Below are 15,043 nucleotides of genomic sequence, written 5' to 3' on the forward strand. Positions count from 1 at the left end.
TTGCTTTCTGTTTTGGATGGTTTGGTGCTTGCATCTTGTCTGATCTTAACAGTGAATGCATTTATCATTTGAACCATTTCCTCTCAGTGTTGAGCATTATTTAAAACTTCCTGCCACCGTGAATGGGTTTGGGAAGGTCAGTGTTAATTGTGATTTGGACTCTGGAGAGACAGTGACATTTTTAGTTATGAAAGTATTAATGTTCACTTGCAACAAACAAGCAACAGTCTCTTTCCTGTCTTACAAAGCATCTTTCATTCAGATGCTTGCAAGAGATGAAAAGCAGTCTGGTACATAAAGACTGCTTTATGTAGTGACTGAGTCAGAAGCCAAGAAGAATCTTTGTGACAACAGATTTCGTGGTACAACACTCAAAGTTCCAGTGATGTGTCATGCACAGTGCATTTAGACAGAGTTAGTGATGAGGATTACTGTCACACATTTGCGTTCACCACTTCACTTAAGTATTGGATCCTTTTGGAAAATCCCTTCAGTGTATCAGATGTTGTCTGTGGACATTACTGCTGGCTCAGACTCAGATGCTGGAGTTTCAAACACCGTTCCAGGAATCTAATTCAGATTGAGACCCACTGTCTGTAACTGAGGGAGGGAGTGCTGCTTTGTCGAACGTGCTTCCTTTCAGGTGAGGTGTTAAACTGAGGGCAGTCTGCCTCCACAACGATACCTTTATTCATGTTTCCGGGGAGTGATGCATCAGATTGAATCTTTCAGGATAAATTGGCTGGGCTTGTTTCTAATCTCCTGGATTGGGCTATTTACAGCTACCTATAAGCGAATCCAGCCAGGAATTAACTGACTGTCATTGTCTTTAAGATTCTGTTTACAGAGGTTACCATGGTGATTCTTCCTTCAACCATTCTAGAACCTGGATGTACAGGTTGCCATAGTAACCTATCTCTTCTGGACATCGGCTGTGAAGACTTACTGAGCACTTTCAGCGCAGGGTCAGGTTATATTTCTTCCACAAAAATAATCCTTACTAAATGTGCTGTTACAAATGTCTTTTCCTTAATGTGATGGACTCTCACTCTGGCCCTCTCAGCGACCAGGGCAGTGAATTCACGAAGATGTGTAAAAATACTTATTAGGGTATTTCAACTACCCCAACATTATTTGGGACAGGCAAAAGTGAGGACTGCAGATGGTGGAAACCAGAGTCTAGATTAGAGTGGTGCTGGAAAAGCACAGCAGATCAGGCAGCATCCAAAGAGCAAGAGAATCGACGTTTCGGGCAAAAGCCCTTCATCAGGAATGGAGGCAGGGAGCCTCCAGGGTGGAAAGATAAATGGGGGGGGATGGAGCTGGGGAGAAGGTAGCAAAGAGTATAATAGGTGAATGGGGTTGGGATGAAGATGATAGGTCAGAGGGGAGGGTGGAGCAGAAAGGTGGGAAGGAGATTGGCAGGTAGGACAGGTCATGAAGATGGTGCTGAGCTGGAAGTTAGGAACTGGGGTAAGGTAGGGGGAGGAGAAATGAGGAAACTGGTGAAGTCTACATTGATGACTTGGGGTTGAAGTGTTCCGAGGCAGAAGATGAGGCATTCTTCCTCCAGGCGTCGGGTGGTGAGGGAGCGGCGGTGGAGGAGGTCAGGACCTGCACGTCTTCAGCAGAATGGGAGGGGGAGTTGAAATGTTGAGCCACGGGGCGGTGGGGTTGGTTGGTGCGGGTGTCCCGGAGATGTTCCCTAAAGCGCTCTGCGAGGAGGCGTCCAGTCTCCTCAGTGTAGAGTAGACCGCATCGGGAACAACGGATACAATAAATGACGTTGGTGGATGTGCAATTATTTGGGATAGTCCTAGCATAAAGGGGTTACAGGAGGCAAATTTCCTGAAATACATTGAGGAGAACTTTTAATATCAACGTGTAGAAGTCAGACATCACATGGCACCAGGTTATAGTCCAATAGATTTATTTGAAATCACAAGCTTTCAGAGTATGAAAAGTCCAACAAGGGAAGGTGCAGGGCAGGACCTAATTTTGGGGAATGAAGCCAGGCAAGGTGTTTGAGATTACAGTGAGGAGCATTGGAGGAATAGCAACCGCAACACCATATGTTTTCAGTATGTTATGGAAAAAGATAAAGATGGTCTGTGAGAAAGGGTTTTGGATTGGATTTTATTAAAATATGGCAGTATTTGGCAAAAATAGACTGGGCACTGCTACTTGAGGGTAAATCTACAGCAGAACAGTGGGAGGCAGTCAGAAAGATACTGAGGAGAGTACAGGCCCAACATGTTCCCTTTAGGGTGAAGTGTAGGAACAAGCCCAGAGAACCCAGATGTGTAGGAATATTCAGGACTGGAGAAAAAGGAAAAGAGAGACAGGTACAGAGGGAGCAAAACAACAGAGGCCCAAGAATATAGGAAGTGCAGGGGGGCTGGGAGAGCTCAGTAGAGCAATTAGGAGAGTAAAAAGGAGTGAGGAAATGCTGGGAGGTAAGATGAGGGAGAATCCCAATTAATCTGCATAGGGGAAGAGAATAACCAGGGAAAGAGTAGATTCCATTAGGGATCAAGGGAACAATCTGTTTGCGATGTTGAAGAACATTGGTAGAGTGTTAAGTGAGCATTTCACGCCTCTCTTTACTCAGGAGAGGATGGATGCAAGTACAGCATTTGAGAAGATGGACTGTCAGGATTTTGAGCAGATTAATACAGAAATGTAGAGGTATTGGATGCTTTGGCAGATTTAAAAGTGGATAAATCCCCTGATTCAGATGAATTGTATCCCAGGCTGCTGCAGGAAACGAGGCAGGAAATTACAGGGGCTTTGATCCTTTTTTTTAAAGACACTCCCTGGCCACAGGGGAAGGTTCTGGAGAACTAGAGGACAGCTAATGCGATTCCACTTTACAAGAAGGGTGGTAAAGTTGACCAGGGAACTATACACCAGTGAGTCCCACATCAGTGGTAGGGAATCTGTTGGAGAAAATAGTGAAGGAGAATGTTAATCCCCATTTAGAGAGGTAAGGTTTGCAGGGATAGTCAGACTTTCTTTGTCTAAGGGAGGTCATGCCGAACGAAGCTGGAATTTTTCCAGTAGGTAACCATGTATGTAAATGAGGGAAGGGCAGTTGATGTAGTTTATTAGGATTTCAGCAATGCCTTTGACAAGGTTACACAAGATACATGATAAAGAAGGTAAAAGATAACTTAGCATTCAAAGTTTGTGCGAAGATTTGTAGCTCGGGTGCTCGTTGCTGTGGTTCTGTTCGTCGAGCTGGAAGTTTTTGTTGCAAAGGTTTCGTCCCCTGGCTAGGCGACATCATCAGTGCTTGGGAGCCTCCTGCGAAGCGCTTCTTTGATGTTTCCTCCGGTGTTTATAGTGGTCTGTCCCTGCCGCTTCCGGTTGTCAGTTTCAGCTGTCCGCTGTAGTGGTTGGTATATTGGGTCCAGGTCGATGTGTTTGTTGATGGAGTTTGTGGATGAATGCCATGCCTCTAGGAATTCCCTGGCTGTTCTCTGTCTGGCTTGCCCTATGATAGTAGTGTTGTCCCAGTCGAATTCATGTTGCTTGTTGTCTGCGTGTGTGGCTACTAAGGATAGCTGGTCGTGTCGTTTCGTGGCTAGTTGATGTTCATGTATGCGGATTGTTAGCTGTCTTCCTGTTTGTCCTATATAGTGTTTTGTGCAGTCCTTGCATGGTATTTTGTACACTACATTCGTCTTGCTCATGTTGGGTATCGGGTCCTTCGTTCTGGTGAGTTGTTGTCTGAGCGTGGCTGTTGGTTTGTGTGCTGTTATGAGTCCTAGGGGTCGCAGTAGTCTGGCTGTCATCCACAAACTCCATCAACAAACACATCGACCTGGACCCAATATACCAACCACTACAGCGGACAGCTGAAACTGACAACCGGAAGCGGCAGGGACAGACCACTATAAACACCGGAGGAAACATCAACGAAGCGCTTCGCAGGAGGCTCCCAAGCACTGATGATGTCGCCTAGCCAGGGGACGAAACGTTTGCAACAAAAACTTTCAGCTCGGCGAACAGAACCACAGCAGATAACTTAGCAACTTGGATCTAAAATCAGTTTAAAGACAGGTGACAGAGGGTAGCTGTAGAAGGCCATTTGTGTGATTGGAGCACAGTGTGCAGTGGTGTACCACAGGGATCAGCATGAGGTCCTTATTGTCTGTGATATTCATCCATGATGGAGATTAGAGTGTGCAGGGAGGATATTAAGTTAGTTTGCAGCTAACACAAAGATTGGCCGGGTGGTTGACAGGAGGAAAGTGTTCGGTTACAGGAGGATGTAAGTGGATTGGTCAGACAGATCAATGGCAGATGGAATTTCACCCTAATAAATGTGAGGGGATGCACTTTGGATGAAAGAACAACACAAGAGGAGTATGTAATGAATAGCAGGACATGAGGACGCTCAGAGGGATCATGGCGAGATTATTCACAGATTCCTGAAGGGGGCAGAACAGGGTAAAAGGGTAATTACAAAGGCAGACAGGATACATTCATTTATCAGTCAAGGCATAGACTGTCAGAGCAGGGAGGTGATGTTGCAGCTGCACAAGACTTTGATCAGGCCACAGCTGGAGGACTGTGCGCAGTTCTGCTCCCCACACTGTAGGAATGATGGAGGGGGGGCAGAAGAGATTCACCAGGAAGGTGCCTGGGATGGAGCATTTCATCGATGAAGCAAAGCTGGGTAAACTCAGGTTGTTTTCTTCGGAGTAGTAAAGGTTGAAGGGGGGCCTGACTGAGGCGTATAAGGTTACGAGGGGCATGGACAGGTGGAGAGAAAGCAGCTGTTCCCCTTAGTTGAAGGGTGAATAGCAAAGGGGCATAATGTTAACTTTAAAGGCAGGAGGTTTAGAGGGAATGTGAGGAAACATTTTCACCCAGAGGGTGGCTGGGATCTGGAATGCCCTGCCTTGGAAGGAAGTTGAAAAGTATTTTAAAAAGTACTTGGGTGAGTTCTTGAAATGTCGTAATATTCAAAGCTATGGGTCTAGTGCAGGAAAGTGGGGCTAATGTAGGTTGATGTGTATTTTTGGTGATACAGACTGTGGAGATTGTAACAAGGTCAGCTAGGTGACCTCACAGAATATGAGTTCCCTGATTGTTAACCTGGTCCAGTCAGGGAGACCTGACACAGGAGCGTCAGAGGTTCTGTTCTCACTGTGAGCTGGCTCTGAGGAAGCCAGACCAGTGTCAAGTGCTAAACACCTGTAAATAAAAGGCAACTTGCTGATAGGATACTGGTCTGACTGGAGTTAATTCACAGACGTGATGGGTTCTGTACTCTATGATTCTAGGATTCACCCAAAGCAATTTATTTTTGTCCAGTCCATCCCACCCCTTTGCTATGATAAACAAGGCACCCGAAAGGCTCCTTAATTCCTGCAAAGCCAGCCCCGACATTTCAAATCTTTCTCTCATTTAGCTGGTTCCTCACATTAAACATCATCCTATTGACTCTATGCAGCTGCTTGTCTAAAGCTTAGGTTTCCTTTCTTTAGCATGAAACCCAGTGGATTGAGACATTACTGAAGTGTAACTTCTCAGAATTGATTGAGTGTAAAATGTAAATCTCACACTGCATTAATTTGCTCATTCTCTGATTCCACCACAATGAATCCAGTTTATCTGGGATAGTGGTAATGATTTTGTGAAAGCCATGAGACAGAGTTGGACATAGCTGAAAGGTTCAACTCCCCCCTAAATCTCAACACTGATCCTACATCAGGAATCCAGATTGAACATTGTCGTTGGGTCAGGCAGTTAACTCTTGATGTTATTTCGGAGAACACATGAGAACTTCGGACATAGGAGTTGCAGGAGGTCAGACAGCTCCTTGACTCTCCTGCAGCATCATTCAAATGATCCTGGCTAGTCTTCAAGATCTACTCCACTGCCATGTCCCCACATCCCCTGAGTCTCTTAATGTTCATAGATCTTATCTATCTCTGCCTTGAATATCCTCAACATCTCAGCATTCACAGCTCCCTGGGGCAGGGAAATCCAAAGATTCACAACTGTCTGAGTGAAGACATTTCTCTTCCTCTAAGATTGGAGGGTGGCGATGGCTTGTGCCCAGGACTGTGCCAATGCTACCAGCTCCTGAAAGGTAGACCAGCAGCTTAGGGTTTCCCTAGCTCTGAGTGACACTTATTCATTTCCAAGATCAAGCACTCATTCTGTGACAAACTACTTACATCAATTTCCTACCTCCTTACATCTGCCTCTACTTCCTTCTGATCTCTTACTTTCCACTGTCTCCACCTGCTTTGTATTTAATATCCTATCTTCTTCCCCTGACTAATGTCCTCTTGCTGCTGCCATCTTATATTTCCACCTCCTTCTCCAGCATTCTGCCTTCTCCCCTATCTCAGAGACCAAATCCTGCTGATGCAGCCCTGTCCAATTCTCTCAGCTATGGATCTGAAATGATGGTGGTTTCGCTGTACTTTCTGTCCTTCATCCAAACTGTTCATTTCCTCTGTTTCCGCAGGTTAACCCTGAACACAATGGAGGATTGTGAGGTGTATGAAAGGGACTGTAAAGAAGCTGTCTCCCCATCTTTTCTCAGAGGGATCTCTTCCATCCTGACCCTCCTTGAACTCGCAGTCAGTGCGGGAACAGGGGATCTCAGCGAGGCCAGCAGTAAACAATTCAAGATTGAGATTGAATCTGCACAACGAGAGATCCTGTCAGCAGAGGAGGCTGCGAGTAGGATTGTTGATGACGTCGACGCAAGTTGTGAAAAGCTGATGGTTCAGCACGGCAAATTGAGCAAGGAGCAGAAGGAACTGCAGAAATGCCTCAAGTGCACGCAGGATCAGTTGGTGGAAGCAGAGGACCAGAGGAAACGGACTGAGGGGCAGCTCCAGGCGGCTGCTGTGTCTCTGAAGCAAATGGAACAGACCCTGAGGGGAGCCAGAGCCAAAAAGGGAGAAAAACAAACGGGGAGAGACATAGGAATTGGCCTGAGTTTTGTTATCCCCTGCATCGGTAAGATGTTTATAAGGAGAATTAAATATTATTTTTACAACGACTCAACATAACATATATAACATAGAGTCATAGAGATGTACAGCATGGAAGCAGACCCTTTAGTCCAACCTGTCCATGCTGACCAGATATCCCAACCCAATCTAGTCCCACCTGCCAGCACCTGGCCCATATCCCTCCAAACCCTTCCTATTCATATACCCATCCAAATGCCTCTTAAATGTTGCAATTGTACCAGCCTCCACCACTTCCTCTGGCAGCTCATTCCATACACGTACACCTCAATTGTAAAATTGTCAGTCTTCCATTTAAACCCCTCTCTGGGCTCACACCTCTTATTTCCTGTAACATTGTCCAGTCCCACGACCCTCCATGATCTCTCCATCTGTCAAAGTCTAGCCTCGTGCATTCCCCACTCCAGTCACTCCATCACTCCTGACCATACCTTCAGCTCTCTGGGCCCCATGCTTTGAAATTTCCAGAAGACCATAAGCTGTGTGAGGAGTAAGCCATTCATCCCATCAAGTCTACATCACCATTCAATGAGACTATGTCTGCTCTGATAATCCTCAACTCCATTTTTCTGCCTTTTTCCCTTAAACCTCAACACCCTTACTGATTACATATCTTATACTTAGCAACCCAACCTCATTAACCTTCTCTGGTGAAGAGTTCTACACATTCAGTACTCTCTGCCTTAAAGGTGCAACCCCTTATTCTGAGGTGATGCCCTCTGATCCTAGACTCTCCCACAAGGAGAACCAAACTTTCCACATCTATCCTGTCAAGCTCCCTCTTGGAATCTTGCATGTTTCAATAAGATTGTCTCTCATTATTCTAAACTTCAGTGAGTGCAGACGCAATCTACTCAACCTCTCCTCATTAGAGAGCCCCTCCACACCTGGTATCAACCTGGTGAACCTTCTCTGGACTGACTCCAATGCCAATATTCTTTCCTTGGATAAGTGGGTCAAAACTGCTCACAATATTCAAGGTGTGGTCAAGTTAGTGCCTTGTATATATTTAGCAAGACCTTCCTATTTTTATAGGCAGAAGTGGGTACTGCAGATGCTGGAGATTAGAGTCAAGATTAGAGTGGAGCTGGAAAAGCACAGCAGGTCAGGCAGCATCCGAGGAGCAGGAAATTCGATGTTTTGGGCAAAAGCCCATTCCTAATGAAGGACTTTTGCCAGAAACGTCAATTTTCCTGCTCCTCAGATGCTGCCTTGACCTGCTGTACGTTTCCAGCACCACTCTAATCTTGACTCCCTACTTTTATATTCCATTCTGTTTGAAATACAGGCCAACTCTTTATTTGAGATTAGATTAGATTCCCTACAGTATGGAAACTTGCTCTTCGGCCCAACAAGTCCACACCGACCTTCCGAAGAGTAACCCACCCAGACCCGTTTCCCTCTGACTAATGTACCTAAAACTACGGGCAATTTAGCATGGCCAGTTCACCTGATCTGCACATCTTTGGACTGTGGGAGGAAACCGGAGCATCTGGAGGAAACCCACACAGACATGGAGAGAATGTGCAAACTCCTCACAGACAATCGCCTGAGGCTGGAATCGATCTGGAATCCTGATGCTAACCACTGAGCCACTGTGCCTTCCCTATTACCCACAGAACTTGGATGCCAGATTTTTGTGATTGAGGCATGAGGTCCCTCAAATCCCTCTGCTCTGAAACTTTCTGTAGTCTTTCTCCGTTTAAGTAATATTCTGCTTCTCTATTCGTCCTGCCAAAGTGCATTGACTCACATTTTCCCATGTTATATTCGATCTTCCAAGTCCTTACCATTTAACCTCAATATCCCTCTGCAGACGCAATGTGTCACCCTCACCAGCATTTCCTCTAGTCTTTTTATCGCTGTGCAGGTCTCTCTGAGGTCTGAGTGTCACAGTGACCTCTGGAACTGCCAGTCAATCTCACAGTCGGTCTCCTGATGCTGAGGGCTGTGAGTGGGTTATCAGTGCTTCAAGGGGATGTTAGTCTTTGCTGTCCCACCTATTTTTGTGTCATTTACAAAATTGGCTGCAGTATATTCACTTTCCTCATCCAAATCATTAATTTGTATTGTAAGTAATTGTGGCCCAGCACTGATCCCAGTGGAACTCCACTAGTTACAAGTTGTTGTCCTGAAAATATCTTTTTTATCCTATCTCTTTGTCTTCTATTAATTAGCCAATCTTTTATCCAATATATTATCCCCAATACCATGGCATTTATCTTATCATGTAGCTTAATGTGTGGCAACTTGACAACTTACGTTTGGAAATCCAAAGATAATACACCTACTGGTTCACCTTAATCTATACTGTTTGCTACTTTCTCAAAATCCTCCATAAACCTCCCTGCCTCACTATCTCTCACCAGATTGAAGATACTCCTTAAAACCTATTACTAAACCCAGAGTGGAGAGTAACAGGGGACTTTAACTTCCCCAATATTGACTGGGAATACTACAATTCAAGTAGCTTAGATGGGACAGTTCTTGTTCAATGTGTGCAGGGTGGTTTTCTGACACAATATGTAGACAGGCCAACAAGGGGCGATGCCATATTGGATTTGGTACTGGGGAATGAACCCGGTGGGGTGTTAGATTTGGAGGTAGGTGAGCACTTTGGCGATAGTGACTATAATTTGGTAATGTTTACAATAGAGCTGAAAATGTGTTGCTGGAAAAGCACAGCAGGTCAGGCAGCATCCAAGGAGCAGGAGAATCGACGTTTCGGCCGGAGTGGGGGTGGGGGCGAAGAGGTCAGGAGGAAGATTGCAGGTTAGGAAGGCGGTGCTGAGTTCGAGGGATTTGACTGAGACAAGGTGGGGGGGAGGGGAAATGAGGAAACTGGAGAAATCTGAGTTCATCCCTTGTGGTTGGAGGGTTCCTAGGCGGAAGATGAGGCGCTCTTCCTCCAGCCGTCGTGTTGCGGCAGAAGATGAGGCGCTCTCCCTCCAGCCGTCGTATTGCGGCAGAAGATGAGGCGCTCTCCCTCCAGCCGTTGTGTTGCACGGATGGCTGGAGGAAGAGCGCCTCATCTTCCGCCTAGGAACCCTCCAACCACAAGGGATGAACTCAGATTTCTCCAGTTTCCTCATTTCCTCTCCCCCACTTTGTCTCAGTCCCAACCCTCGAACCTTCCTAACCTGCAATCTTCTTCCTGACCTCTCCATCCCCACCCCCCCACTCCGGCCTATCACCCTCACCTTAGCCTCCTTCCACCTATCACATTTCCAACGCCCCTCCCCCAAGTCCCTCCTCCCTACCTTTTATCTTAGCCTGCTGGACACACTTTCCTCATTCCTGAAGAAAGGCACATACCCGAAACGTCGATTCTCCTGCTCCTTGGATGCTGCCTGACCTGCTGCGCTTTTCCAGCAACACATTTTAGGCTCTGATCTCCAGCATCTGCAGTCCTCACTTTCTCCTAATGTTTACAATAGCAATGGGCAAGGATAGGTATATACTGCGGGGAAAGAGGTATAACTGGGGGAAAGGCGATTATGATGTGATTAGGCAAGATTTAGGATGCATAGAATGGGGAAGGAAACTGCAGAGGACACACTTGACATGTGAAGCTTATTCAAGGTCCAGCTACAGCGGGTCCTTGATAAGTATATACCTATCAGGCAGGGGGGTGGTTGTTGAGAGAGGGAGACATGTTTTACTAAAGAAGTTGAAGCTCTTGTCAAGAGGAAGAAGAAGGCTTACATTAGGATGAGGTGTGAAGGCTCAGTTAGGGGGCTTGAGCATTAGCCAGAAAAGATCTAAAGAGAGGGCTGAGAAGAGCCCAGAGGGGGCATGAGAATTTGTTGGCAGTTAGAATCAAGGAATTCCTAAGGCCTTCTATTGGTATATCAGGAATAAAAGAATGACTAGATAAGATTAGGGACAATCAAAGATAGTAGTGGAAAGTTGTGTGTAGAATCTAAGGACATAGGGGAATCGCTTATCAGTATTCACATTGGAAAAAGGCAATGTTAGTGAGAGTACGGAGATACAGGCTACATGATTAGATGGGATTGCGGTTGACAAAGAGGAAGTTTTAGCAATTTTAGAAGATCTGAAAATAGGTAAGACCCCTGAGCCAGATGGGATCTATCCTCAGATTCTGTGGGAAGCCAGGGAGGAGATAACAGAGCCTTTGGCTTCGATCGTTCTGTCATCATTGTCGACAGGAGTAATGCCAGAAGACTGGAGGGTAGTAAATGTTGTTCCCTTGTTTAAGAAGGGGAATCAGGACAGTCCTGGTAATTATAGGCCAGTGAGCCTTACTTCGGTTGTGAGTAAGGTGTTGGAAAAAATTATAAGAGATAGGATTTATTATCATCTGGAAAGAAATAGTTTGATTAGGGATAGTCAACACTGTTTTGTGAAGGGTAGGTCGTGCCTCACTAACCTTATTGAGTTCTTTGAGAAGGTGACAAAACAGATGGATGAAAGTAAAGCGATTGATGTGGTGTATATGTACTTCAGTAAGGCGCTTGATAAGGTTCCACATGGTAGGCTAGTGCACAAAATATGGAGGTTCGGGATTGTAGGTGATTTAGCGGTTTGAATCAGAAATTGGCTAGCTGAAAGAAGACAGGGAGTGGTGGTTAATGGGAAATGTTTATCCTGGAGCTCAGTTACCAGTGGTGTGCCGCAAGGATCTGCTTTGGGGCTATTGCTGTTTGTCATTTTTATAAATGATCTGGATGTAGGCATAGAAGGATAGGTTAGTAAATTTACGGATGACACTAAGGTAGGCAAAGTTGTGGATAGTGCCGAAGGATGTTGGGGTTACAGAGGGACATAGATAAGATGCAGAGCTGGGCTGAGAAGTGGCAAATGGAGTTTAATGCAGCAAGGTGTGAGGTAGTTCACTTTGGAAGAAGTAATAAGAATGCAGAGTACTAGGCTAATGGTAAAATTCTTGGCAGTGTTGATGAACAGAGAGATCACGGTGTCCAGGTACATAAATCCCTGAAAGTTGCCACCCAGGTTGATAGGGTTGTTAATAAGGCACATGGTGTGTTGGTGTTTATTGGTAGGGGAATTGAGTTTTGGAGCCACAAGGTCATGTTTCAGCTGTACAAGATACTAGTAAGGCCACACCTGGAGTATTACATACAGTTCTGGTCACCGCACTATAGGAAGGATGTGAAAGCTTTGGAAAGGGTTCACAGGAAATTTAAGAGGATGTTGTCTGGTATGGAGGGAAGGACTTACAAGGAAAGGCTGAGGGAACTGAGGCTGTTTTCGTTGGAGAGAAGAAAGTTGAGAGGTGACTTAATCAAGTCGTATAAGATAATCAGAGGGTTAGATAGTGTGGACAGTGAGAGTCTTTTTCCTTAGTTGGTGAAGCCTAACATGAGGGAATATAGTTTTAAATTGAGGATGATAGATTTAGGACAGACTCAGAGAGTAGTGGGCGTGTGGAATGGCCTGCTAGCAACAGTAGTAGACTTGCCGACGTTAAGAGCATTTAAATGGGCATTGGACATACAAATGGATAATAATGGAACAATGTAGGTTAGATGGGCATCAGATTAATTTCATAGGTTGGCACAATATCGAGGGCCAAAGGGCCTGAACTGTGCTGTAACATTCTATGTTCGATGTAAAAGGTGCTCAGAAACCCAGCAGGTTTGGCAGCATCTATGTTGAGAGAAGAAGACTTAACATGTTGAGCTGACTGATTCTTCTAAAAATGACAGAACCTTTGATCGTATTCCTCCTAATGTTATTTGGTGTCAGGCGTTTCTTGTGAAGCTCTCTCAAATATTTTACAATGTAAAGGGATATACTGTACATAGAGGAAGCCCTGTGGCTCTTGTTCACAAACTGGTCAGGGTGATCTTCCTGGTGTACTGACTAACATTTAGTCTACAATTGACATCTCAAAAATAGATTACCACATGCAATCTCACAATCCATATGGGTTTGAAACACAAGGAAAAGATTACAAACCAGGACAAGATTCTTAAATTTCATGTTTTGTGAGTTTCTTGTGGAATTGTGGAATGATAGGCTTTTAGTGAGACTGATCACCAATGAACAGCTTTGGGGGAAGTTCTGGGTTTGGAATGTGTGATACCTCAGAATATAATACTAGTTTTGAGTAGAAATTTGTTAATTGATTCTCACTGGGGTTAGAAGATGCCGGTTGTGATCAGTAAGAGGAACAGTATTGGGCATTTTACAACAGAGGATTGTCTGTCACTTTAGCCTGAGAGCTGTTTTTCGGTTTTCCCTTCAGGGATCCCCATGGCTGTTGCCTTTGAGAAGGAGCGACTGTACAGGAAGTCTGAAGTGGACGTAGCTGTGGAGGATCTCTCCCAGGTGAAAGCGAGCATTATAAAGGATGAGGAGGAATTGGAGAAACTCACCAGTCAGTTCCCTGAACTGGAGAAGAAAAGGGATGAGACAGCAGAGAGTCTGAGTGTGGTGAGGGCAGAGTTACTGAAGTTTAAAAGATCCAGAGCTGCATTGGCCAATGTACAGTGTAAACTCAGGAACTGTTACCAACACCTCTCAGCTCTACACGGGCGAGTGAGTGCATTGAAAGCTCAGGCACAGCACATGTACAGCATGGCTCCCCTGATCCCATTTGTAAGGGAAACCTGTGCAGAAGCTCAGCTAGAAGGTCCAGGCACTGAGCTCATGCTGACTGGCTCACAGATCCACAAGGTCATCGAGAGTATAAGAATCATGCTGCCCAAACTGAAGGATCCTAACCTTTCAGACATTGCCAGTTATATGTAACCTTCTTTCAAAATGTTTCTTAATCAGAGTGAAAAGACATGTGATTATGGAGTAATAACCAGGTAGATCAGCTGCAGATGAACATAGGAACTGAAGTAGATCATTGAGTCGCAGAGTACAGCAGGCCATTATGCTTATGCTGACACTTCCAATTGACTGTCCTTCTCACCTTGCTGTTTCTCTCTTTATTTTAAATAAATGTATATAAAACCCATTTCATTGGTTGACCTATACCTTAACTTCCATCGAGCCACCTCCACTCTGGATTGTTTGAGACAACTCATCCCACCAGAAAACACACTGTCTCTCTCTCTCTCTCACAGACACACACACGCAATCGACTCTCTCTCACAGACACAGTCATTTTCTCACACACACATTCTCTCACACACAATCCCGCTCTCTCTTTCACACACTTGTCCTTAAATACACAGTCTCTCACATGCACGCTTACACACATACTCTGTCTCTCTAAGACACACACATACAGAGCCGATTTGCAATGGAGAGCAGATTTCTAGTGCTGTATGATGTGGGAATATTTCTGGCTTTTTCTGTTAAAACCATGTTGAGTGTGTATCTGGGGGGGGAGGGGGAGTGAGGAAGGAGGGTGTTGGAGATTTGGGATCTCATGAACCAACATGTTCAAGTCACTGGTTACAGTGATGGATGGATCTGCGAGCTGAGGGGCCGGGGTTGGGGTGGGGGGGAATCAGGAGGAAGGGGTGAGATGGACAATCTGCAGCAGGTTTTTGCTGGGGGTGTGGTGATGTTAAAAGATTGGTCAACAACACCTCCCAGCTCCACCTTCAGTGAGGTACATCTTTAAAGTTTGCCTTCTAAGGGACAGGAGGCAGTGGTCAATAACTGCCCTTCAAGGTCTCTTTTCCCATTTCTCCTCACCACTGCCAGGACTGGCTTCCTCAGGACATCCCAGTCTGACAACGAAGCACTAGACTGGCCACCTCACCCATGCAAAGATCCTGAGGACTGTTCCAGATTTTAGACATCTCTGTGTTTGTCCAGACAGGCATGATAGAGAGATTGTGTTAAGCACATGTTTCTTCTTCATCATATTGCATCACTGAAACAGAGATATATAGAAACATATATGCAGGGAATCATAGACACATAGATAGATAGAAGGATACATGTATAGATACATGGATACATAGATACATGGATAAATAGATACATAGAAACATTGAATCATAAACATTGATACATAGAAATATATAGAGAGAGAAACTTAGCATCATGGAAAATAAATAACTGGAAACATTGAAACATAGAAGATA

The 15,043-nt window shown here is 45.1% G+C and overlaps 1 protein-coding gene across 2 annotated transcripts; it reads left to right on the top strand.

Annotated features, from left to right (window-relative positions):
- The first annotated feature begins 422 nt into the window (after positions 1-422).
- LOC122552569 (uncharacterized) lies at positions 423-13,986 on the top strand. Of its 2 annotated transcripts, none has more exons than XM_043695272.2 (3): positions 423-643; positions 6,491-6,990; positions 13,240-13,986. In XM_043695272.2, exons 2-3 carry the CDS (start codon positions 6,507-6,509, stop codon positions 13,743-13,745), a joined length of 990 nt encoding a protein of 329 aa, XP_043551207.2. In that variant the 5' UTR covers positions 423-643; positions 6,491-6,506; the 3' UTR covers positions 13,746-13,986. The 2 variants fall into 2 exon arrangements, with proteins under 2 accessions (XP_043551207.2, XP_087847086.1); XM_087990960.1 differs by lacking the exon at positions 423-643 and adding an exon at positions 864-965.
- The last annotated feature ends 1,057 nt before the right edge of the window (positions 13,987-15,043 follow it).

Source organism: Chiloscyllium plagiosum, unplaced genomic scaffold (assembly GCF_037043375.1).
Source record: "Chiloscyllium plagiosum isolate Xiang-an unplaced genomic scaffold, Cpla_swu_hap1 HiC_scaffold_10, whole genome shotgun sequence".
NCBI classification, from domain to species: Eukaryota; Metazoa; Chordata; class Chondrichthyes; order Orectolobiformes; family Hemiscylliidae; genus Chiloscyllium; species Chiloscyllium plagiosum.

Coding starts and splice junctions, on each gene's coding strand:
- LOC122552569 (XM_043695272.2), top strand. CDS start 6,507: ATGGAGGATTGTGAGGTGTATGAAAGGGACTGTAAAGAAGCTGTCTCC. Junction 6,991..13,239: donor TTTTGTTATCCCCTGCATCG/GTAAGATGTTTA, acceptor TTTTCCCTTCAG/GGATCCCCATGGCTGTTGCC.